Below are 25,681 nucleotides of genomic sequence, written 5' to 3'. Positions count from 1 at the left end.
AGTGTGGGGCTTTGTTAGGGAAATTGAAAAATGTATTTGTAAATAAGGTGGGACCCTTACAGAAAACCCAGATGAAAAGTTTTAGCATCAAACTATGTGTCATTCCTACTGTGTCAGATATCTTAGCATATACTCACAGCCACTTTCTTGCAGCCATCAGTGTCTCTAACTTTCCTAAAGAATCCACAAGTTAGCCAAATGCATCCTGGCAAACAGGATATATCTCTCAAGCATTTAGGACCACCCAAGATTGTAATTGCTAATTTCATGTGAACCAATATCTGATCTGCCCTTTTTTATTTTTAAAAGAAAACTTCGTCATCTTTCAATGCAGTTATACTGAAGTGGGTTTCGTGTGTTCAAGATAGGCCTATGAAGAAAGAAAGTCTTTTCTATGCCAGCATCTTTGTGGGTCCTTTTCCCAGAATTCCTCACCTTGGCCCCGTACACTAAGTTTAGCTATATGTATAGCGTTCTTTAAAATATCCTCTAGGCAGCAGGTCATATATTTATCCACCCTTCTATTTCTCCACCCTTCTTCCGTCCTTCTTTTCATCCATCCATCCATTCACCCATCCATCCATCATTTTATTGAATCAGGTCACTTGTCATTCCCTTGTCCCAAATTTTCTAATACTTTGCCATCACCCTCATGATAAATCTGACTCCTTCCCATGGCTAACAAGCTCCTACATACCCAAACCCCTGCTTACCCCTCCTCTAACTGCACATTTCTCCCTCCACAAGAAACATGGGCTTTCTCATGTTCCTTGAAGGCCTTTTTCCTCACTATTCCTTCACTGAGACACTTAACAACATTCAGGTCTCTGATCCAAAGTTACCTTCCCAAAAGGTTTTCCTGTCTAAAATAGAGTCCCCTGACCCCATAGTGTCCCCTTACTCCACTTAAATTTTATCCCAACACTTACTTAAGATCATCACCATATAAGATCACAGATACTTATATGTTTTCTACCTATCACTTTTCCTACAATATAACCTCCAGGAAAGTAGGAGCTTAGTTTTTTCTCCCCTTTGGTCTATCCCCAGAGACCAGAGAAACACCTGACAATAGTAGGCAGTCAATAAGTATTCGTTGAATAAATGAATGGTTGTCTGAGGTAAGTAATGAACAACAAATCTTTGGTAGTTTCCTAGGCTCTGGAGCATGAAGTACTGGGTACAAACCCAAGCTGTCCCGCTCCTTGAATGTGCAGACCTGGCCGAGTCCTTAATCTTTGTGTCCCTCACTTTTCTCCTACAAAATGGGAGACATACAGAAAGTGGTGGATCTAAGATCCAAATCTAGTTTTAAATCCAGGTCCAGTTCTTTTTAACCCCTAAACTCAATTGTATACTACTGCTGGACTATTTGTTGGGTCCATAGAGACAAATGGGACACAATTAATTATTGCCCTCTGCAAGTTCACAGAGTAATAGAGGGGGCCAGACAGAAATAGATTACATTAAGGAAGAGTGAATACCTGGACAAGGCAAGAGAAGGAAATGTTTAACTCCCTAAGAGTCTAGTTGGGATGGAAAACATTTGCTAATCAAAAGGGAGAAGTCTCCCTCTCCCTCTGCACCTCCCTCTGCTCCTTCTCTCTCTCTCGCTCACTCTCTCAAATAAATAAATAAAATCTAAAAAAAAAAAAAAAAAAAGGGAGGGAGAGAGGTAATTTTAGGTAGGAAAAAACAACATGTTGCAAAAGCACTGGGACATGAAAGTGTTTGGGGGTTGAGTACCCTGAGTGGTCTGGCCTTGCTGGAGTAGGAGAGGCTGGGAAGGTGGAGAAGAAATGAGGCTGAAAACACAGGCACTGGCTTGATAGAATTCTACCCTGTAACTATAATGGCAACACGTACATATAGATACACATATTGACCAAAATGAACATACAGTGACAACTTTATACAAACAACAAGATGGACTTCTCACACTTTCTGAAAGGACTCAATATATTGCTACAGAACAGTTCTCAGTAAAGATATTTTAATATCGTTTTTATAAAGATATTTATATCTCTGTTTAATAAAACAGAGAATATATTTTTCAGTTCCCCAGTTCAGAAGGCTCAGCAAGTTCTCTATGCTTAAAAACCAGACATAGTGCTATCAGCTTTTGTAAATTGCTTGCTACCCATACAAATCCTAACTTTTAAAGCCCACATGTTTCAAGTAGTTTTTATTAGTATGGTAAAGTGAAACAGGACTGGTGAGGCCAGTTAGTAAAGATTAACAGAAACTTGTTTAGGCATGCTACGGGACGGGAGAGTACACAGTGCTGTATAAGGAAACCATGTGGGTCTGTGGGGCCTGGTCTGGTAGGAGCTGGGGATGAAGGACAAGGATTTTCCTACTTCAGTTGGAAGAATGTTCCCCGGGGTTATGATCCTTTGACTGTTTCCAGTACTTGAGCATGATCGACTGCCATTTAAGCCATGTAAAGTATGACTAAGGACTCCAGTTACAGCCTCTGGGAAAGAAAGAGGTTTTTGAATCCCCTGTAACCCTTTCTGGCCAAACAGACACAGTAAAGCATGGTATACAACAAGCCATCCCTAGAGGTGAACAGAGTATGGCAGAAGTGGGGAAGGTTGGAAAATTATATTTTGAGGCAAGGTTTAGAATAATTTGTGTTACATCATGCTTTCCATTTAGGATTTCTCAAAGCTACCACAAAGTCTCCTGCATGCCTTATACAGGCACCTGCTATACTGATGAAGTGAGCATTGTTTTAAGGTTTTAAGCATAATAGTATTTTAAGATGTAACCTCATTTGCTGCTCTTTCAATTGCTGCTTTGTAACGATCTATTTTAATTACTGTTTTAATGTACTGCTTGTACCCTAAGGTGTTTCGGGGAATGGTACCATTTTAAGAAATGAAGAATTAAACAAACAAATAACTTCACAGGTGAAGAATCACATTAGTCAAACCTGTGTCTTAATGAGCATTTGTTATTTGCCCAGTGTTGAGTGTTAACAAGCAGTAGTCTCTCTTTCAAGCATAAGGACTGAGCTGTGACATCCAAGGTCAGACACAGAGCATGGGTAAAACTGGGAATGCAAGGCAATATTCCCAAGGGTTCTCTTAGTTTCCAATAACTAGAACTCATGCTATTATGGTTAAGTTTGATCTTATGTCCTGAACAAGTCTTTAAAAGTAACAATAGCTCTAATGAAGGCAAAAGTATATATTTCCCACTTAACTCTAGTAGCAATTGAACTGTAGTTCTCTTGGCCAGGAAACAAATTCCATAGACCCAGTTCTTAACCTGAGTCATGTTACCCTTAGTGGCACACTTGATAGCATTCCTTGGCTTAATAAAGGAGGAAATGGATTGTCGGCTTGGAGTTTCTTGGCTTGAAGTAGGTGCTGTAATGACATAACTCCCCTCCATACCCTCGCAGCCACACCGAGCTTTTTATTTCCGTATTTGAGCACAAGCAAGGTCAAAACAATAGATGAAATTTCATAAAACAGTAGTAGTTACGCCTAGATGTTTTTACTGACTTCCTGAAAACACTTTGGAATCAGCTCCAACTGCGTTTATAAATGAAAAAGGAAATGAAGCTCAACACCCCAGTCACAAAACTCTTTGGTCCTGAATTGGCCAGATGCCTAGATTTCCTTTACGTAAACAGGGTCAAATGTGAGGCCAACCAACTGTAAACTAAAGATTCTGGCCTCCCAGACCCTCATGGTCAAAGATGACAGTGAAGCTGTCCAGTTTCCCCAAAACTGTGATGCAACTCCTTAGTATGGAGAAACCAGGCAGAAGGATGCAATCAGCCCAGGGACTAGCACAGAGGCCTAGAGCCCTTGGAGCAAATGTGGCTCATGGAGTGCAAAAGAAAAAACTTAATCACACCTCCCCTTCACCCCAATGCACACACACACAAACACACACGCACACACACAGTTGCTTCTACGGTCTCCTGTGACTTTTTATTAATCTCAGCTTAAAAAAGAGTCATCTGGCCACTTGTAATGACAGAAATAGTCTCAGTTCAGTAATAACTATGTTCAAGTACATGTAATAATACCCGAATGTGAATTTCATCCAAAGCGAGTCCCCATTTTGAGCCTGCTGCAGGGGTCAAGTCCTTTCTATCCTCCTCTTCCTTCTCACCCTACTCCTACTTGCAAGCTGCGCCTCTCCAAAGTCAGGAAACGGGAGGAGGAGGAGTGATAAATGTGGAAGAAAGATGATGTCTGCCTGGCACATCTATGGCCTTGTTTCCCTTTGGCTAGGGCAGATACTGGAAGCTGACTGGTGCAAGCATTTGTCAGGGCTCTTCAGAGGCCCATCCACTGCTGGGCTCTCTAAACTGTGGATTCCTGACATGGATCATGTGTTCCATGTGGCCCTGAACATCTGACTGTATAGACCCGGTTTTCTTCTGCTGTGATCTCCTCACCTCTCCAGGTGAGATTCTGGGGCAGGGTCTAAGACAACTCCATATAGGCTTTTGCTATTATATCACACAATCAGTCAACAAGAAACATACTACTTGGAAACATTCTTGGTGGGAATGCATCAACTTCCTAAGCTGTAGATCTCACTTTGTTCCAGGCTGCTACAGCCAGCTTCGGGTCCCTTAGATTTCTCAGATGAATCAAGCATCAGGTCTGCCACTGGGTCTCTCAATCTTCTGCGGACATGTATCAGGCTTGCCAATGCTGTCACAGAATCCCATCTCATGGGGTTAAGATGAGGGGCAAACCTTCTTTGTGTTGCTTCTTTCTCCTGGGAGATAGGACTCATGTATCTACCTTGGCCAATGGCATGTGAGTAGATGTGACACACATAATGAGCAAGTAGAAGCTTTTAGAAACTTCGGGAGTTTCAGCCCCTTGCTCTTTCCTTTGCCATGACAGAATAGCATGTTCCAGGTAGGGCTGTTTCCTTAGTCTGGGTCTTAGAATAAGAAAATAGATGGCAGAGCTCCCACCAACCTGCAGCCATGTGGAGTCAAGCCAAGCTGAGCCACAGATGAGAGCTCAGTAGAGTCAAGCAGCCCTGGAGCTAACCCCTAGCCTTTATATAATTTGAAAAAGAAACATATCTTTGTGACTGCAAATCATTTAGATATTTGGGCTATTATTTCTGCAGCAAAAACTGACTTACACACTAGCCAAATAGTGGCCAGGAAGGTGTTAGGAAAATTAGTGGGAGCGTGTCCTAGAGTCTAAGTGAAGACCAAGGTTTCAAGTAAGAAGGAGGATCAATTGAATTATATGTTGTTGACAATCCAATAAAAATGAAAGTGAGGCTTGACCATTGGATTTAGCAACATGGAGGGGGGCATCAAGACTAATAAGAACAGTTTTGGTGGAATGATGGGGGCCACTGTGTGTCCAGAGTAGGTTCAAGAGAGATTGAGAGGACAGAATTTGTATACACTGTGAGTTGAAACTCTTTTGAGAGATAAAGGGCAGCAAAGAATGAAGCTGTGGCTGGAGGGGGATGTGTGAGCAATAAAGGTTTTTTATTTTTACTTTTTAAAGATGAAAGTAATTAAACTAGGTTTTTAAATTATTCAGTGAAGAGGACAAAATGACTATATGAGAGAGAAAAGACACAGTATTTGGAGTGATGTCTTCCAACAAGTGAGGGAGGATGTGACTAACACATGACTAGAAGGATGGGCCTTAATTGGAGCAAGGTCAGTTTGTTCCTCATGAAATAATGGAAGGTGAAACTTAAGGGCACTGATGCAGGGAAGTAGGTAGATATAGGGAGAACTTGGGGGAAGTTATCTTTTGCTTCTATTCTCTTAGCAAACGGGAGAGATCATCATCTGAAAGAGAAAGCTGGGGAAGAGATAACAGGGACTTGAGGGGAAGGGTGGAAAGGAGACTACCTTAGTTGTCTGGCAGAGTTGGAATGTTGATGGGCTAGGGTACTTTAGGATAATTGTTGGGCAGCCCCCAAAGTCCCTGAAAGCCTACTGCGTGCCAAGCATTATGCTCAGAGCTGAGAGACAAAGGGAAGAGATCTAGACCTTGCCCTCAGGAGTCTCACAGTCTAAGGTAGAGAGCCGTCATTTAGATTCATCAGTGAGCCATGAATTACTTCTCTGAGATATGGTCCGTCAGAAAAGGAAGCATAGGGACTGTGGTGGGAGCACAAAGCAGGGAAGAACCTACACTAGCTGGGGGTAGGATACGCTAAAGAGACAAAAGTTCTTAGAGGAGAAGTCTGACTCCTAGTCCAAGGCATGAAGGACAGATAGGAGTCATCCAAGTAATGAGGGGCAGGCTGTTCTGCTAGAGAGAGAGGTCCTGTACTGAGGAAGTAGTGTACCCTGTTTGGGGGGAATAGAACTATTTCAATATGGCTGAGCTATGTGCGCATGTGTGTTTGTATGTGTGTGTTTATGTGTATGGACTCACATGCATGCATGTTTGGAGGAGGAGTGTGTGTATGACCAAATGACTCCTAGAGATACATGTGTTGAATGCCATGATCAACAACATTCTGCCTTCCTATTTCCATATGATGTGTGTCACATACTTGAAACTACCTTGGTATCTCTCCCCAATCCCACCTATTCCTGTAAATACACTTGGAAGAAGCCAAAATTATAATGTCATTATTTCTTTTTGTAGCGTGTATTACAAGTTATAGGACACACTGAACAGCCCAGTGAAAGTTCGTTGTAAGATATAAATATAGGCCAGATTTCCATATCACCTTGGTGTCCTATTGAGTTACACAGACTGGGGATTTGGCTCAGTGAATGAAAAAAAAAAAAAATCCCAGCCAAATATTTATGTTGAGGACTAGAGGCAGAAATATTAAGTAGAACAAAAAAAAAAAATCAAAACTATATTATTAACATACATCAATAGCTTTACAAAATACATTTACTCCTACAGCTTTGTGTTTCTTTGTTGCCAACAAAAAAAAATTCTCCAAGAACTATCACCTCCAAAGTTCACCTTGAAAAAGGAAAGAGTGAAAGTCATAGTTTACAAATGCCCTGTGTGACTTCTGTTTAAAATGGTTTTCAGTTAGTAGTCCCTAATGGTGCCCCTGCTAAATTCCTACTCAAACACTTCTGAACATCCAGAAAAGGCAAACAATTCCAATACCATTGAAAACCCAAAATAATGGCAAGTGAGTGTTAGAATCTCCTAAGAGTTTTCAATAATCTAAGGCTTACAGAGCTATTTTGAGAAAAGCAACCAGGGGCCTATCCCTACCTCATGGAATATCACATCCTTGCCTGTCTGCAAGACAGCAGAATCACACTCTGTTCTTAGCCTCACTATCTGACCCAATTTAGGGAATTTGTACCAACCAAAAAAACCTATGGAGGAGAGTCATAGGGGGGTGGGGGAAGATGGGATTTGGGGGTGTTGTGTCAGCTACACAAAGGCAGAGACTTTTGTCTCTTCTCTGCTTACTGGTTGCTGGCACAGAGTAGAAGCACAATAAATATTTGTTGAATGAATGTGGATGAATGAAGGGAAAGATGAGGGACAGAATTTGGCATTTGCATTCTGTGGAGTATATGTCCCATACATAGAATTGTAGCCAAGGATGAAGGTGAGGAGATGCCAGGAGTGCAGTATGCTACATTGGCTCAAAGGGCCTGAAAACTAACAGTGAGGACAACAGAAAATTCTACACACATATGGCATAGCTTCAAAGAGGAATATTTGCTTGATCCCAGGACCTGGGTTATAAATGCTGCAAACTGACTTGCTAGCTATGGCTCCAAGAAAAGAATGTGATGAACAACCAGATGGACATTGAAGGGAGCCAAGGGCAATCCACACACCTGTCTACTGGCAAATATCGAGTCTGGAGAAATTTCTCCATATTAAAATACTAGCAAAGACAAGAAAAGTAGCATAGAGCTTATCATGATATTTTATAGAATAAAGAACAAGAAATATCTTCCTGGATACCTAGAAGAAACGAGCTTCTGGAATTATGGAAAAGTTTTAGAAAACTGTTCAGCATCCTCAAAAACATGCAGTAATTCTAGACTATAAGAAACAGGCAGGAAAGTCACCAAGAAAAGAATAAATTACATTGCTAGTGTTTAATTCAACCTTACTAGAAAGAAATTTGGCAAAATGCATTTTGAACTTTAAAAATATTCTACCCCTTGACTCCTTAATCCGATGTTTAAAGATTTACTCTAAGAAAATAATCAGAAATACAAAAATTTTTATTCAGGTATGTATGTAATAATTATAGTATCATTTATGATCGTTTAAGGTAATTCTAGTTTAATATATTCTAATACCAATTTAAATAAATAATCTATATATTCATATGATTTTGTTATTCAGTCCTTAAAAATAAAATTAGAAAGTTATGCTGTATTTTTTTAAAGATTTATTTATTTATTTTAGAGAGCATGTGAGTGGGGGGGGGCATAGGGAAAGGGAGACTCTCAAGCAGACTCCCTGCTGAGTGCAGAGTCCGATGCAGGGCTTGATCCCATGACCCTGAGATCATGACCTGAGCTGAAATCAAGAGTTGGATGCTTAACTGAAAAAATAACAGATTTGAATTTTGTAATAAAGATTGTTTGCTAAAAAATGTCTGCAGAAAAATGTACTAAAATGTTAACAGTAATTATCTCTGTGTAAAAGGACCTCAGGTGAATTTTATCTTTTTAAATAATTTTTTAGTTTTGTGATTTTATGTAATAAGCACATATTAGTTTATACTCATAAAAATTAAACACCTGCTTAAATGCCTGGTACTGGCTAATGAAACAGTAACAGATTACTGTTTCAAACACGTGTATTTTTTCCCCTTTCTTTGAGAATCACACCGAAATGACAAGAGTGCTATACAAACATGAACAGATCCATGACAACAGTGTATTACTGAAAGAAAAGGGTGGGATTATTTTGATGACTAGACCAGAATAAACTACAACCTACCTGGACAAAGGCAGCACTATGCTGCGACAGAACCTGGGGAGGGCCATATCAGAGGGACAGGGAAGAAACCCAGGCGGTGGTGGCCCCAGAACGGGCTGAACAAATCCATTCCCAGCATCTCTGCTAGGGTTTTCCAAACAAAGGCAGTAGTTTGCTTGGGGAGGGGGGGGTTCGTGTGTGGGTGCTATGCCTGAGGAGAGAGTCAAAAAGGCTCAAGGGACATCAGGTGACCCTTCATGTCCAAATTGAAGCTTGCAAAATGTAAGAAAAAAGCAGCCAGTGCCACAGAGATGGTTTTGTACCATCATCTCCACATATGGGTGCTACCTCAGTATAGACCAGTTATATTCTACTTTACAAATGTAGCACTGAGATGGGTGGAACACTCTTCCCATTTGAAAATAAATAAATAAATAAATAAAAAGCTAATGTTCTTCCAAACATTCCTTGTACTGAGTACAACCAAACCCGCATTCAAGCATATTTTGCCTCTAACGGGCAATTCCCTGTCTTAAGCAATTTCTTCAAAGTGACTCTGTATGATAGAATCCAGCACTTATTTTTAAAAACTCCACTTAGAATCCCATATTTTGGCGATGCAATTGATCTTCAGGGTGGATGCGAAATGGGAGTTTTATTGCAACTCTTTGGATTTTACCCAGTAATTTTTCTTAAGCCATTTCATTAAGGTTTAAAATGCATACTAGCAGGTAAAAGATTATAATAGATTACAAAATAAGACTTTATTTTCTGAAGAGAAGTTAAGGACCCTGGGGAATTAAATGATGTTGATCAAAACACTGAAATCTATTTCAAGCAACACTAGCTCACTGCTCACTTATAACCAAAACAAGATGGGGGGAAGGAGAGGAAGTCCCACTGTTTAGTGCTTATAAAAATGACTTTTCTAGATTGCTTTCACTCTTTATTTTAGGATTTCACATTACAAGGACTACTAGAGGATAGATAAGGAGCATGAACATGTAAGAAGGATATGAGCATTTTAAGTTTTATTTCTGGGATAAGAAAGACATAGCAGACAATTTGAAGATTTTTTATCTATCATAAAATGATATATTACACATGACACATTGGATATATATAAAAGGCTGCATAAAATCAGAATGCAAGACCTTGATTACAAAAAAAATTATAGTGGGAAATTTAACGTACCTTATTCGGAATCTGACATCTACTAAAAATATAGACAAGGATATAGAGAATTTAAGTAACATAATCAAGAAACTCAATTTAGTATACCTGTATAGAACGTTTTTCCTCAAAAGTTGCAAATATACATTTCTTTTCATCCATGGAACATACATCCAACTCAGTCATGTACTTGATCGCAAGGATTTTAAAAGTAGAATCATTATAGGTTACACCCTCATAATTTGATAAATTAGAAATAAATAATAAAATGTTTATCAAAAATTGTAATCATTTGGTAAACTAAGAAACTCTTAAAAAATTATCACTCAAAGAGAAGCAAAAAGTGAATAATCTCAAATGTATTCATGGAATCCGGCAAAGGATTTAGCATCCATTGATGGATGCTAAAAACAGTAGGTAAAAGATTGTTGGAAACACGATATTCACACAGTACTCAAGTATTGCCCCATAGGTTAAAAATTAATTCCAAAGGTAAAACTGTACCTTCACAGTGGAGGCTGTCACTACAACCATATGAACAAACTCGGCATCACCAATACACCTTAAATGCCTGCTGATGTGAAATATACACTATTGAGCATATAACATCATCCATGAATATTCTTGCCGAAAACGTTCAACTTAAATTTCAGGCCTGGACCTCATTTCCAGTTTATAGGAAATGTAGCAGAGAGAAAAATACATTAATTGATGCTATGAGTAAACAAAAAAGTCCCGAATATGGAATAATGTGCAAAACAGTGACCTGGTTTCTTCTAAAAAATCAATGTCAATAAAAAAGAAGAAACTGATTTAAAGAGACTAAAAAAAAGATTACCAAATGCAGTGTATAACTTTGATTGGATCCTGAATTTTAAAAAACATCTATATGGGGCTCCTGGGTGGCTCAGTGGTTGAGTGTCAGGCTCTTGATTTTGGCTCAGGTCATGATCTCAGGGTCCTGAGATTGAGCCCCACCCTCCATTGCATCAGTTTCCATGGCTTGGGGAGTCTGCTTCTCTCTCTTTCTCCTCCTCTCTCTCTGCCCCTCTCCCCACCCGCACACGCACTCTCTCTAAAATAAATAAATAAATCTTAAAAAAATCTATACAATATATATTTTCTTATAATAACGGGAGAAATCTGAATATGTACTGATATGATAAAAACTATTCAGGGTTTTTTTAAAAAAGTATTTCAAAGCACAATAATGGTATTTTGGTTATCTAAGAGAATGCCCTTATTTTTCAAAGATGTATGTATGCTTCAGCATTGAGATAAGAATCGTATGATGGCTGTCCTTACATTCAAATGATTCAGTGAAAAATAAAAGAATAAATAAAAAGCACTTATATATTTAATATCTGTGATATATATGTATATGCAGAGAAGGGTGAAAAAGTAAAATGGAAAAATTATTTACAATGGATAAAATGAGGTGAAGGGTATATGGATATTTATTTCATTAATTAGTTGAACCATATGAAATTGCCAATACTTGACCATTTTTGAGGTAAAAATGACAATTTTACGTTTGAATACATAAATTACCATAGAAGCCCCTGGAAAGGTGGTTAAAGACCTACCATTAAAATGACTCCAGGGACCAGATGGTTTTACAGCTGACTTCTAACTAGCCTTTAAAGACTTGATCATTTCTATGTTATTTCAGATCATAAAAAATAGAAACATCTTTAGTTCATGTTATGAATATAGTACAGCCTTAATAATATCTTAACCCAATAAAGACAGCTTCTGCTCCCCAAAACAGAAAAAGAAAACTATAGACTAATTTCAGTAATTATTATAGATATAAAACTGTACGAAAAAATCACTATTCTGAGAATATAAGGATAATTCATTATCAGAACATCCATCAATATGTTTCATCACAACAATAAAGTAGAAGGAAAAACTATGTGATTATCTCAACATACGCTAAAAATGCTATTAAAATTCATCTGACATTTTTAATAAAAGCTGTGAGTAAATCAGGGTTATTTAATGAGTGCTAGGTACTGTTCAAAAGACTTTAACATGTATTTTGTCATTTAAATTTCACATATTTAATCTTCAGAGATATATCCTGTTATCCCCATTTTATTCTCTAGGGCAAACGTCTAGGAGGGAGATCCAGAGTACACAGTAATTGTATATTTAACTTTATAAGAATCTGCTAAAATGATTTATAGATTGGCCATACAGCTTTGCATTCCCACCAGCAATGTTCCAAGTAATGTTCCAGCAATGTCCCACTAGTTTGTAACTTATGTTTTCATTCTCTTAACAGTGTCTTTTGCAAAGCAAAATATATTTCATTTCAATGAAGTCTAATTTTTCTTTTTTTCTTTTTGGGGTGGTGTAAGTATTATATCTAAGAATCCTTTGCCTGAATCAAGGTCATGAAGATTTTCTATTACACTTTCTTCTAGCTGTTTTATATTTTACATTTTGATCTATGGTCCATTTTGAGTTGATTTTTGTAGAAAGTCTGAGGTTTAAGTCAAGATTCTTTTTTTTGGTCTTTGGATATTATATGAAGTTTGTACTGCTATGTAACAAATTACCATAACCTTAGAGGCTTAAAATAACACCTATGTATTAATTCACAGTTTTGTAGATCAGATGTCTGGCACGGTGTGACTGGATCTTTTGCTCGGAGTATCATAAGACTAAAGTCAAGGTATGAGCTGGTCTGAATTCTTGTCTGGAGGCTGTAGGGAAAATCTTCCAATTTCATGCTCGCTGTTGGTGGAATTCAGTACCTTGTAGTTGTGTGCCTATGACCCTCTTCTCTATGTCAAGGATGTTCTCAGGAACTAGATGTTGCCCACATTCCTTGCATTCCTTATTCCCATCTTCAAGCAGCAACAGTGAATCAAATCCTTCTTGTGTTCTGAATCTCTGAATTCCTCTTTTATGACCAGCCAGAGAAAACTCTCTATTTGTAGAAGGCTCATGTAAACACTCCCCAGATAATATCCCTATTTTAAAGTCAACTGTGCCATATAATGTAATCTAAGCCTGGAAGTAAAATCCATCATATTTGCAGTTCCAAGGATTATGCGAGGAATGCACATCAGACTGAGAAGGGACAAGAAATGTTGGGAGGCATTTTAGAATTCTACCTACCAAAAATACCCAATTATTCCAATACCATGTGTGGAAAACACTATCCCTATTTCTTCGAATTGCCTTTGTACCTTTGTTAAATCAAATAAGCCATATTTGTGTGGTTCTATTTTGGACTCTTTTCTATTCAGTTCACTTGCTTGTCCCTTTCATCAATATCACATTTCTTGGTTACAGCAGCATTATGGTATGTCTTAAAATCAAACAATGGGAATTTACATCTCAATTTTTCTTTTTCGAATTTGGTTTAGTTAATTCTAGTTTCTTTGCTTTTCTTTCTAAACTCAAAAATTAATTTATCTGTATCTACAAAACATTCACCTGGAATTTTGATTAGATTTGTATTAAATTTATGGACCAATTTATGGGAAATTGATAACTACATTGAGTCTTTAATCCATGAACATAGTATGACTCCATTTATTTAGGTTTTTCTCGATTTCTTTCATTGGCATTTTGTAGTTTCCAGTATACAGACCTTGCGTCTGTATGTGGCTTATTAGATTATTTTCCTAAATACTTAAAATTTTTGGAGCTATTGTTAGTATTTTTAAAAATTAATTTCTGTTTCTAATTGTTCATTTACAAGATATATATGTATATGCATACATATATACATATAGGACTTTTGAGTATTGACCTTGTATTCTAGAACCTAGTTACACTCATTTATTATTTCTAGAGGTTTTTTCTTTTTTCCAAATTCTTTGTTTCTATATAGACAATTATACTGTCTGCAAACTGGGCAGTTATATTTCTTCCTTTCCAGTCCTTATGAATCTTACTAATTTTTCTTGTCTTATGGCACTGACTAGGATTACCAGTACAATGTTGAATATAAGTGATGAGTGGATATTCTTGACTCATTCCTCATATTAGGAAGAAAGTATTCAGTCTTTCACTATTAAATATAATATTAGCTATGGGTTTTTGTAGATGTCCTTTATCAGTTTAAGGATGTTTCATTCTATTTCAAGTTTGCTAGGAGCTTTTTTTTTTAACATGAATGAAAATTGCTTTTTTGCTAAATGTTTGCCTGCATCAATTGATATAATCTTTTAACTATTAATATGAAGGTTTCATTGATTGATATTTGAGTATTGGACCAGTCTTTACATTTCTAGGGTCAATTTCATATAGTTGTGTTTAGTCTTTTTATGTATTGCTGGATTTAATTTGCTAATATTTTATTTTTCATCTATGGTCATGTAAGATTTTGTCTATAATTTTACTTTCTTGTGATGTTATTGTCTGGCTTTGATATTTGAGTAATCCTGGCCTCTTAAAATAAATTGGAAAAAATTTCTTCCTCTCTTATCTTGGAAGAGATTATTTAGAATTAGTGTTATATCCTCTTGCAAAGAAGATTTTGCCAGTAAAACCATCTGGGCCTGGAGTTTTGTTTTTTGGAAGGTTTTAAACTATGAATTCTATTTCTTTAATGGATATAGGATAGTTCAGTTTATTTCTTCCTGAATGGTTTTTGGCAGGTTGTTAAGGATTGTTACATTTCATCCATTTTGTTGAATTTATGTCCATAGAGTTGTTCATAGTATTCTCTAATTATCCTTCTCATGTCTTTAAGGTCTGTTATGATATTCCCCTTTCATTTTTGATATTGGGGATTTATATCTTTTTTCTTTCTTTCTTTCTTTCTTTCTTTCTTTCTTTCTTTCTTTCTTTCTTTCTTTCTTTCTTCTTTCTTTTTTGTTAGTCGGCTAGAAATTTATCAATGTTATTTACCTTTTCAAAGAACCAGATTTTGGTTATTGATTTTTCTCTATTGTTCTTCTATTATTAATTTCATTGGTTTCTGCACAAATCTTTTATTATCCTTCCTTTTGCTTGCTTTGGGTTTAGTTTGTTCTCTTCATCTTCCAATACTGAATGATTAGATTGCTGATTTGAGAATTTCCTTGTCTTCTAATACAAGCATTTAGAGCTACAAACTTATTTTTTAACAGTGCTTTAGCTGCATCCCACAAGTTTTGATATGCTATATTTTCATTTTCCTTTACTTCAAGATATTTTCTAATTTCTAATAGATATTGTTTATTTTGCTGTATCTGTGTGTACTTGAAAAGAATATGTATTGTGCTGCTCTTGGTTGGACTGTTCTATAAATGTAAATTAAATCTAGTAGCTAATGGTATTATTCAGTTCTAGTCTCTTGCTGATACTCTACTTGTTATACCAATTACTTAGGGAGGAATATTACAGTTTCCAACTAAGTGTGAATTTATCTATTTTTCCTTTCGGATGTCCCTGTGTTACATATTTATATGTGTGTTTCATGTATTTTAAGGTTATGTTATTGGGTGCATACACATTTTTATAGTCATATCTTTCTTGTTAAGTTAACCCTTATACCATCATTATGTAATGTCCTCTTTGTCCTTGAGAAATTTTCTTGTTCTGAAGACAACTTTGTCTGATATTAACATGACCACTCTAGCTTAGTTTGGTGTTTGCATGGTACATATATTTTGCTTCTTTTCCATTTTTTCATATTTAACCTACTTACATTTTTATACTTATATTTCTTATAGACAGCATATCAGCATGTAGTTGAGTCTTATTTTTATCCACTTTGATGATGCCTTTTTAAAAAATTTATATCTTTAAACCACTTAAATTGAATGTAATTATTGATCTGTTAAACTTTAGAATTACCATCTTATTACCTGCTTTCTGTTTGTTGCTTTTTTTTCTTCTTCTTTTCCTGCCTTCTTTGACGTTATCTGAGTTTGTTGTGTACTCCATATCAGCCATTGGATTTTTTACTACATCTCTTTGTTTAGACATTTTTAGTGGTTGATCTAGAAATTATAATATGAATTCTCAACTTTCACAATCTACTTTGAACTAATATTTTATTACTTGAGGTAGAATGTAGAAACTTTACCACCTTACAGGTCCCTTTAACCACTCCTCTTTTTGAAAATCCCATAAGACAATGTTAAAATTTTTCTTACAGAAATCATATATATTTGAAAGATATTAAGAGGAAAAATATAGCTACTATATTAAACAAGTATTTACCATTTTTGTTGCTCTTCCTTCATTTCTGTTTTTAAAGTTTCCCTCTAATGTCATTTTCCTTCCATCTGAAGAAATTTCTTTGGCTTTTTTTTTTTTTAATAGCAAGTCTGCTGGTGAAAAACTGTATTCTTACTTTTGTACAGATTGGATAATTTCTAATAATCTGTCTTTAAGTTCACTGACTCATCTGTCATCCTTCATTTTGCTGTTAATCCAATCCAGTGAATGTTTCATTTTGTTATTGCATTTTCAGTTCTAAAATTTCCATTTTTTTCTTTCTGGTAGGTTCTATTTCTCTGCTGACATGTTCCCATTTTCCCATTTGTTTCCACCGTGTTTGCTCTTCCTGAACCATGGTATAATAGCCGCTTTAAAGTCTTGCTCTGCTCATTCCAAATCTGTGTCATCTTGGGGTTAGTATCTGTTGACTGTCTTTTCCCTTGTGAGATATTAATATTTTTCTGTTTTTTAAATGTTGATTAATTTTGGATTTATCCTGGAAATTTAAATATTACATCAAGTGACTCTGGATCTAGATATGTTAAGTGACATAGGATTCTCCTATGGTGAATGTTGATATTGTCTTTTACCAGGCAATCAAACACATTAGGTCCAAGACACAGGTATTACTAGTCTTCTGTTACTAGTCTTCTGTGGTTTCAGTGTCAGGTGTTTCAAAGTCTTTGCAGTGTGTTCAGATCTGTCCTGAATGTGTGCCATCCAGTGTCCTGTCTGGAATTGGAGTGATTCTCTACCTTGTTGATCATTTCGCAAAGTCTTTGGTGTGCTGTTTAGGGTCAGATACATGTATACACGACTTGGAGGTGAGTTCCAAAATTTATACACAACTTTATTGGATCACTTTCTTTTTCTCTCTCCACTCTATAATCACCTCCACAGGGCTTTCATTTCCCTATGTGTTACATGTTTCCCATAATTTTTCCATAATATTATGCCTGCATCAGAGCTCAAGCAGTGAGAGGATTAAGAGAGAGAAAAAATTCAACGGGAATTCTTCCCAAGGTCTTGGGACCTGAGTTCCCCTGGTTGGATTTTAGGTGTCTGCCCAACTGTTGCTGCTATCACCACTGCTGCTGCCTCAGGATTGCCTGGCATTGGAATGAGACAGAATGAAATAAACAACAAAAACATACCCAAGGGATTTCCCCCATTCTTCTGATCCACAGGGGCTCCTTTCCTGTTCCTTGTGCCCTAAACAGAGAATTTCTCTTGCAGTTCTGTCTTCCTTGTTGCATAATTCTGGTCTTTGAACTCCTTTTGAGTCCGGGTCAAGGGATTCCAGAGAGGAAAAAAATAGGAAATTCACTGCTGGTTTGATAGTACATACTCTGAATTCTGGTTTCCTTCCCCAATCTGTCTGCTACTACTTACTTTAAAGAGTCCTTAGATAGCTGCTACATGCATTCTGTTCAGGGCTTCTAGTTACATTTAGTGAAAGAGACCTGGGGGAGTAGATATTATTACTCAGTCTCAACAAGAACTGGAACCCCCTCCACAGACTTTTGAATAGTGAGTTTTACCTATTGAATTTAAAATCACTTTTTTTTTTCAGACTTCATCTATTACCTAAAGTAAAGATACATCTATTACTTAAAGTAAGGCACCTATATTGGATCATACTTTGTGATAACAGGCTAATAAATTCTCTTCAATAGAGCAGAATGTTCATTGTTTGGTAAACTTAATCAATGGGTGAAGCTTATTGATATCGATGTTCTCAAGAGCATGTTAGAGAAGATAAATAAGAATGTGCCTAGTGGAGGGTAGTTGGTAGTGTGAAGATAAGGGCTGTTATTTCAGGAACTAAGAAGATTCTGTACATGGAAAGAAAGCATATTAAGGAACCCAGATGACACTGGAAGCAAATTTAGGGCTTCTAGTTCAAATATTTGGTATAAGCCGGGGATATTTTTAGATCAACAGTAGGTTATGACTGTTATCCAATATCTTTAATAGAATATGTCAAACTAGATTGATTTTAGCTATAAATTCTGGAGTTTTGAAACATTTTTTAAAAGGACCTACAGGAAACAGAACATAATTTTACATGGGGGTTAAGGGTAAGGAATATAAAGTCTACATTCAAATGAGTAAATTGGTTTTCCATGTTTCATGACAGGAGGTATTTCTGAGGTCTGTGTATTGATACAAATTAATACAGAATATTCAAATTGGTACAAAATCAATATAAAATAATAAAATTTCTACAAATTGATGAAACAGTACAAATTATCGGATAAGATTCTAAGCAAAGCTCATGTTAAGAAGAAAATAGAAGCATGCTCTAGAACCTTTCTGAGCTGTTAGATAATGGTAATGCTTTTTGTGAGTATTTTTCTTTAACAGGTTTATAATTTTGAATGCAGAAATAGGAGCTGCCTGTAAAATTGATGAATCTAGTTACTAGTTAAAATTAACTAAGGTCTCCAGGGACTATTTTTTCCTTTCTGCTTCCCATGTAAACCATGCTTTCACAAATACAATTAATAATATTTGTATGTATGCATGTGTGTGTATACATTTGCCTCAAGCAGTAAAAGAGTGTTTGGATAAGAAAAGGCTCATAGTTGGTCTTTGGGGTATTGTTATAGAAACATTTGTTGAGCACTTACTGCGTGCCCTAAATTTTTCATACATGCCAACATTCAATCCTTAAAACAATCAAAAGAGGTAGGTGTTATTATTCCACTTTTACAGATAAGAAAATTGAGGGATAGAGAGGCTGAATTTATTGTTCAAGTTCCCACAGCTGGTAAGAGAAGGAGGCAAGGTTGGTACCCACACCATTCAGCTCCAGATTATGTGTACTGATTTACTATATTAATATACCAATGAAGCAAATTGTGAAACATGCATGAGACTTCGGATACTAGAAAGGAAACCCAATGGAACACAACTAGATATTGAGGGAACTTAATTATCTGAATTCCTCCATTATATTAAATTGACATTTCCTCACCTCAGTAATAAAGTCTGTAAGCAGGTGTATTTAACTCTGTTATTGTTTAAAATTAAAAAATACTACAAAAGACAGTTTTCCCATTATATCTGTGTGTATTCCTATGATGGCTGTTATTAAAAACTTTGTAGTCAGTAGGTGTAAATGATAAAGAAAGTATTCTTGTATGGCATAAATTTTTTAACTAAATAATGATAGTGGTGGAGACATTGTGCTATCTAAGTCGTTCACTCTGCAAAGGACACAGGTCAGTGTATTAATTTTTTGTGTGATATGTGGAAGAGGCTGACAAAAGGCTGACTTGGGATCCTGAATGGGGTTGGGAGGTAGGTGTAAGGGTGACAAATTCCTACAATTCCAAATTCCTATAACTGAGGAAGATGAACTTCCTCACTTGGCTACTTTGGACCAGGGTTTAGCCTCGTTTACCTTTAACTGTTCTAGGTCGAAGAGAAAATCTGCACCAAAACATTTCTGTGCTGTATAAGCAAGTCAACCCAATCACTTATGATGGATGAAGATTTCCTGTGTTTGTTTTTAACAGGCCTCTCTTGGTTATAAAATGACATCTCTTTTTCCCCAGAGGATTTGTTAATCAAGATAGATTGCAGGCATCAGGAATAAGCTCATTTATTTAGGGCCACAGAAGAATACACTAGTTGGGCATGCAGGCCATGGGCTCAGGGTGCCTGGGCTGGGGTCTGGCTCTACAGCCCAACAGCTCAACTCTGGGCCTGTTTGCCAGGTCTTACCCACCCTAGAAGGTAGCTATTATTATCCCATTTTATAGATTAGAGCCTGAGTCACAGGGACGTTATGTGCCTTGTACTTTGTTATCTAGTATCTGGCACAGATTAAGTACTTCATAATGACTGTTACTGCTTAAGACGTTAGAAGCCCCAATCTGGGAACTATAGAAATCATCTTGCTGAGGGCACTTTCTAATGCTGTCTGTAATATAAGTTCTGTATTGCTCTGGTGTGTAAGGCTTTCTGTACTGTGACTGAGATATTTTGAAGAGATGGGTCCAGCATTCCTATGTGGGGGAGCCCAGGAAAGGTTTGCACTATGGTGTAGGCTCCAATCTCATGTGCTTGGTTAGCTGCATGTGGTGCCCTATCCTAAACCAAGGATGGGGCTACCAACCCAAATCAGTTTCCACTGCCAGAGAGTTCGGCCCTGTTGGTCTTTGAGGTTTATTTGTAAGCATGTGTGATCATTGGTGGATAATCCTGTTTCCTGGCTTCTGTAGGGAAAAGACTGACACCCTTGATCTCTTGTTTCCTGCCTAACAGCAAAGGTAATCCTTGGAGACTGAGAGTTGGGTTTTCCTCACCACCAGTATTAATGTATTCCACAGAAGGGAGGAGATCCGGGTTCTAATCAAGAAAACATTCTTCTTTCTTTTACATGAAAAACTCCCAAATAATACTGAAGGGGTCTTTTCTTTTTCTCTAGAATTTTGAGAAACAAAGTTCTGTGATTTATTTGAAATGCTGCTTTAAGAATATTTTATTATTTTTTAAAACAAAATAGCTTTAGGACAAGAAATATGAATGTACTTCAGACAAGACTGAATGGAGAATTTGTTTTATTTATTTATTTATTTAGTTTCAGTATGTAAGTATGTATGTATGTATTTATAGTGAGAGCAGGGGGAGAGGCAGGGGGGGAAGGAGAGAAAGAATCCTAAGCAGGCTCCACACCCAGCATAGAGCCCAATGCAGGGCTCAGTCCCCTGACCCTGAGATTATGGACTGAACCAAAATCAAGAGTCAGATGCTTAACTGACTGAATCACTGAGGCGCCCTCAAGCGTTTATTTAAATTCTAATTAGTTAACATACAGTATAATATTGGTTTCAGGAGTAGAATTTAGTGTTTCATCACTTATATATAATACCCAGTGCTCATCACAAGTGCCCTCCTTAATACCTACCACCCATTTAACCCATTCCCTGCCTACCTCCCCTCCATCGACCCTCAGTTTGTTCTCTATAGTTAAGAGTCTCTTATAGTTTACCTCCCTCTTTTTTTCCCCTCCCCCTATATTCATCTGTTGTGTTTCTTAAATTTCACATGAGTGAAATCATATGGTATTTGTCTTTCTCTGACTCACTTGTTTTGCTTAGCATAATACACTCAAGCTCATCCATGTCATTGCAAATGGCAAGATTTCATTCTTTTTGATGGCTGAGTAATATTCCATTACATATATATGAGATATATATATATATATATATATATATATATATATATATATATATATATATATCCATAGATGGGCATTTGGGCTCTTTCCATAATTTGGTTATTGTTGATAGTGCTGCTATAAAAATTGGGATGCATGTGTACCTTCGAATCAGTATTTTTGTATTCTTCGGGTAAATAGCTAGTAGTGAATAATTGCCAGGTCGTAGAGTGGTTCTATTTTTAACTGTTTGAGGAACCTCCATACTGTTTTCCAGAGTGGCTTCACCAGTTTGCATTCCCACCAATAGTGTAAGAGGGTTCCCCTTTCTCTGCATCCTAGCCAACATCTGTTGTTTCCTGTGTTCTTAATTTTAGCCATTCTGACTGGTGTGAGGTGTTATCGCATCATAGTTTTGATTTATATTTCCCTGATGATGAGTATGTTGAGCATTTTTTCATGTGTCCAGCCATCTGGATGTTTACTTTGGAAAAATGTTTATTCATGTCTTCTGCCCATTTCTTAACTGGATTATTTGTTTTTTGGGTGTGGAGTCTGATAAGTTTTTTTTATAGAATTTTGAATTCTGATATGTCACTTTATCTGATATGTCACTTGTGAATATCTTCTCCCATTCTGTAGGTTGCCTTTTAGTTTTGTTTACTATTTCCTTTGCTGTGCAGAAGCTTTTCATTTTGATGAAGTCCCAATAATTCATTTTTGCTTTTGTTTCCCTTGCCTCTGGAGACATGTCTAACAAGAAGTTGCTACAGCTAATGTCAAAGAGGTTGCTGCCTGTGTTCTCCTCTAGGATTTTGATGGTGTCCTCTCTTACATTTAGGTCTTTCATCCATTTTGAATTTATTTTTGTATATGGTGTAAGAAAACAGTCCAGTTTCATTCTTCTGCATGTGGCTGTCCAATTTTCCCCATACCATTTGAAGAGACTGTCTTTTTTCCATTGGATTTTCTTTCTTGCTTTGTCAAAGATTAGTTGACCATATAGTTGTGGGTCCATTTCTGGGTTTTCTCTTCTGTTCCATTGATCTATGTGCCTGTTTTTGTGCCAGTACCATGCTGACTTGATGACTACAGCTTTGTAATATAGCTTGCAGTGCAGAATTGTGATGCCTCCAGCTTTGCTTTTCTTTTTCATTATTAGTTTGGCTCTTTGGGGTCTTTTGTGGTTCCACACAAATTTTAGAATTGTTTGTTTTAGCTCTGTGAAAAATGCTGGTGGTATTTTGGTAAGGACTGTATTAAATGTGTAGATTGCTTTGGATTATGTAAAGATCATTCTGAATTTCTCTAAGCACAGAATCACTGCTGTTTTAAAGTCATTTCCATCAAAGTGCAATTCATATTAATAGTATCAATTCTTACCTTATCTAAAACATTTTATCTGCGTCTTACTGTAGTAGTTTGACAATGGCAATTTTATCGGGGTAAAAACTAACTCAAGTATATACTAATAATTTAAAACAAAAGATGTAGAATTAAAAGAAATCAAGAAAGGAAGGCAATGTAAAGTGTATAAATAAATTATATACCAAGTGAGGATGTTTGTGTTTATTCACTATGACATTTTCATTCCTGCTTCTTGGACTTCTCCATTCATGTCATTTTATTAAAGCTCCAATTTACTTATATTCTGGTATTTTATAGAAGAGTCTGACATGAAAGTTGGTTAATGAAGCATTGCTCTGTAAACAAGCAAAGCCTTGATAAATACAGTCTAAAATAATGGACAACTATCATTTAAAAGCTATGATGGAACTGAAGATTTCTTTGACAACACTATAAACCATGACAGGGAAGTAGAGCATATGATGAAGGTATTACTAATACATGGTTGAACCAAATTTATGTCAGGTTTGTGTGGGCATTTGTACACACATTAACTTACGTTTCTATTCTTTTTTTAGAATTTCTTTTTCTTTTTTGGGGGGAGAGGGGCAGAGGGAGAGGGAGAGGGAGAGGGAGAGAGAATCCCAAGCAGGGTCCATGCCCAAAGTGGAGCCTGATGAGGGGCTCAATCTCACAACCCTGAGATCATGACCTGAGCCAAAATCAAGAGTTGGATGCCCAACCAACTGAGCTACCTGGGAGCCCCGTTCCTATTTTTTTATGTTTATTCTATTATGTTCTATTTCCCTCCCATTAATCAATACATTGTGACTCTTCTTTCTCAAGTTAGCCCCTGCCTCCCTCCAGTATAGGTGTAGAGAGTTTAAACTGAGGGCTTAGATATGCCTGGCCCTGGGCAACTCCAGGCAAATCTGGCAGTATTTATTATTAGCCCCATCTTCACTTGGGGCTAGGAAATCTCAACCAGTGGTTATCAATATGTGGCCTTGGAACCAGCAGCATTAGCACTGCCTGGAATGTAGTAGAAAGGCAAACTCCTGGGCCCTGACCCAGATCTATTAGATCAGAAACTCTGGGGCAGGGGCCCAGCACTCTGGGGATTAATGAGCCCTCCAGTCGATTCTGATGGTCACTCAAGTTTGAGAGCCACTGGTCTCACCTTGGTCTTGCTGCCCTGTATCCTGTCTGCCTGAGTCAACTTCACATATCTATGAATTTCAGTTTTCCTTTTCTGATTTTCTCATGACTGGGTCTCTAATCTCTCTGACTAGATTTCTGCTGATTCCAGATTTAACACTCTAGTTCTCAGCTGAGATTTCCACCCTGCCTATTATACTAGAGCCCTGTCAGCCCCTTCCCCTAAATACATCACAGCCCTGCCTTTAATGCTCTCCCCACCTGGCTGGTCATCAAGTCTGGCCTTGAATCAGTCGGGCCATTTGGAGCTAATTCCCATTGGGGCACCTCCATGACCTGACAACCCCAGGCCCTACCCCCCAGCAGGCCATAATAACGCTGGCCTAAGCTGACCTCCAGATCCTTCACCTGCGGATGCTATGGTTGACATCACTATCTTTCCTTATTGCGTCCTATTGTATAACCTAGATAATCATTCTAACCTGCCTAAAGCCCCATTATTATACTCCCCTCTCCCTGCTGTTCTGAATATCAGGTGACTGCATAAGCTATGACATTTCTTTAAAGTCAGTGGATGCCACTATCTACTATCTATATACTTTAGGTTTATAGTGATCATCTTCCAGGCACTTCTTGGGGGGCCCCTGACTGAAGCTTTATTGCCTTTTCCTTTGGGAAATTGTCTGACCTATGTCTATAGGAGCCCTCTGGCTAAACATATGGTTCACTAATCAATTATATTTAAGTATTTCCTGTGTCCCTAATTCTGTCCTAAGTGCTATAAGGAATTAAAAACAAAACAAATTTACTTTCTCCTTGGTATTACAGCTTTTTTTTGGGTATAAATCCTGTTGAATTGTGAGTATCTTGAGGACAAGACCTGTGTGTTTCTCATTTTTGTAAACTCCAGAACATATTACATCGTTTTCAATAAACGCTGTTGAATGGAAGAATTCATAGATAAATAAACTCATTTCTAGAGACAGACTGTAAACAGACATCACTCTGAGATTTCTAGGACTCTTGGAAAAGTCAATTCAGTTGGTGATAGGTCTAGGAGAGGACAGACTGTTTCACCTTGTGAATGAAGGTCAACTTCACCCCAGGGAAAGTTAATGTATAGACCTGCCGTTGTACTCTTGACCAAATCAGCAACACCAGAAATGAAATAGTGCAGCTATGTCTTGTAATGATATCCTTTGTTAAACATGCCACTCACCTGATCTGAAGCCAAGTCAGCATGGGGATTGTTCCTCCTCCAAACACCCAGACTGTGAAGAACACAAGGAGCAGTGTGGTGGTAAACATCATTTGTTTGGGCTGAGATTCTGTGTCCCGAATAGCTAGGGCAAATGCTATTGCTCCTCGCAAACCTTACACGAAAAACCAAGAGAGAATAAGAGAAAATGAACATCTGCATAAATCTCATTCTCATTTTCCTGTATTCATCTTTACAATTTTCTAACAAACACAATTACTTTTTTAAATTAAACTTTTTGAGATAATTGTAGATTCACATGCTATTGCGAGAAATAATATACTTCTTGTCAGGCCTTCCCCACTTTTCCCCCAGGTGATAACATCTTGCAAAACTAGTATAATATCACAGCCAGGATTTTGATGTTGATGCAGTCAAGATACAGTACATTCCCATCACCACCAATGTCGCTCATGTTGCCCTTTTATGACCACATCTACTTCCTTTGCAGACACTCCCTCCTTAATTTCTGGCAACCAATAATCAATTCACCATTTCTATAAC

At 37.2% G+C, this 25,681-nt stretch overlaps 1 protein-coding gene across 2 annotated transcripts in view; it reads right to left on the bottom strand.

The window, feature by feature from the left end:
• Positions 1-25,681, bottom strand: part of SLC9A9 (solute carrier family 9 member A9) — a 549,652-nt gene that overhangs the window by 180,237 nt on the left and 343,734 nt on the right. For both annotated transcript variants that reach the window (XM_026497205.4, XM_026497204.4), the window contains exon 12: positions 25,139-25,292. In XM_026497205.4, coding sequence (XP_026352990.1) covers positions 25,139-25,292 — 154 coding nt within the window. The remainder of the gene's footprint in view (positions 1-25,138; positions 25,293-25,681) is intronic.

The sequence above is a fragment of the Ursus arctos genome, unplaced genomic scaffold (genome assembly GCF_023065955.2).
Source record: "Ursus arctos isolate Adak ecotype North America unplaced genomic scaffold, UrsArc2.0 scaffold_20, whole genome shotgun sequence".
In the NCBI taxonomy this organism is placed as follows: Eukaryota; Metazoa; Chordata; class Mammalia; order Carnivora; family Ursidae; genus Ursus; species Ursus arctos.
The sequence above is the reverse complement of the archived record's forward strand: the minus strand, read 5'-3'. Positions and strand labels throughout refer to the sequence as shown.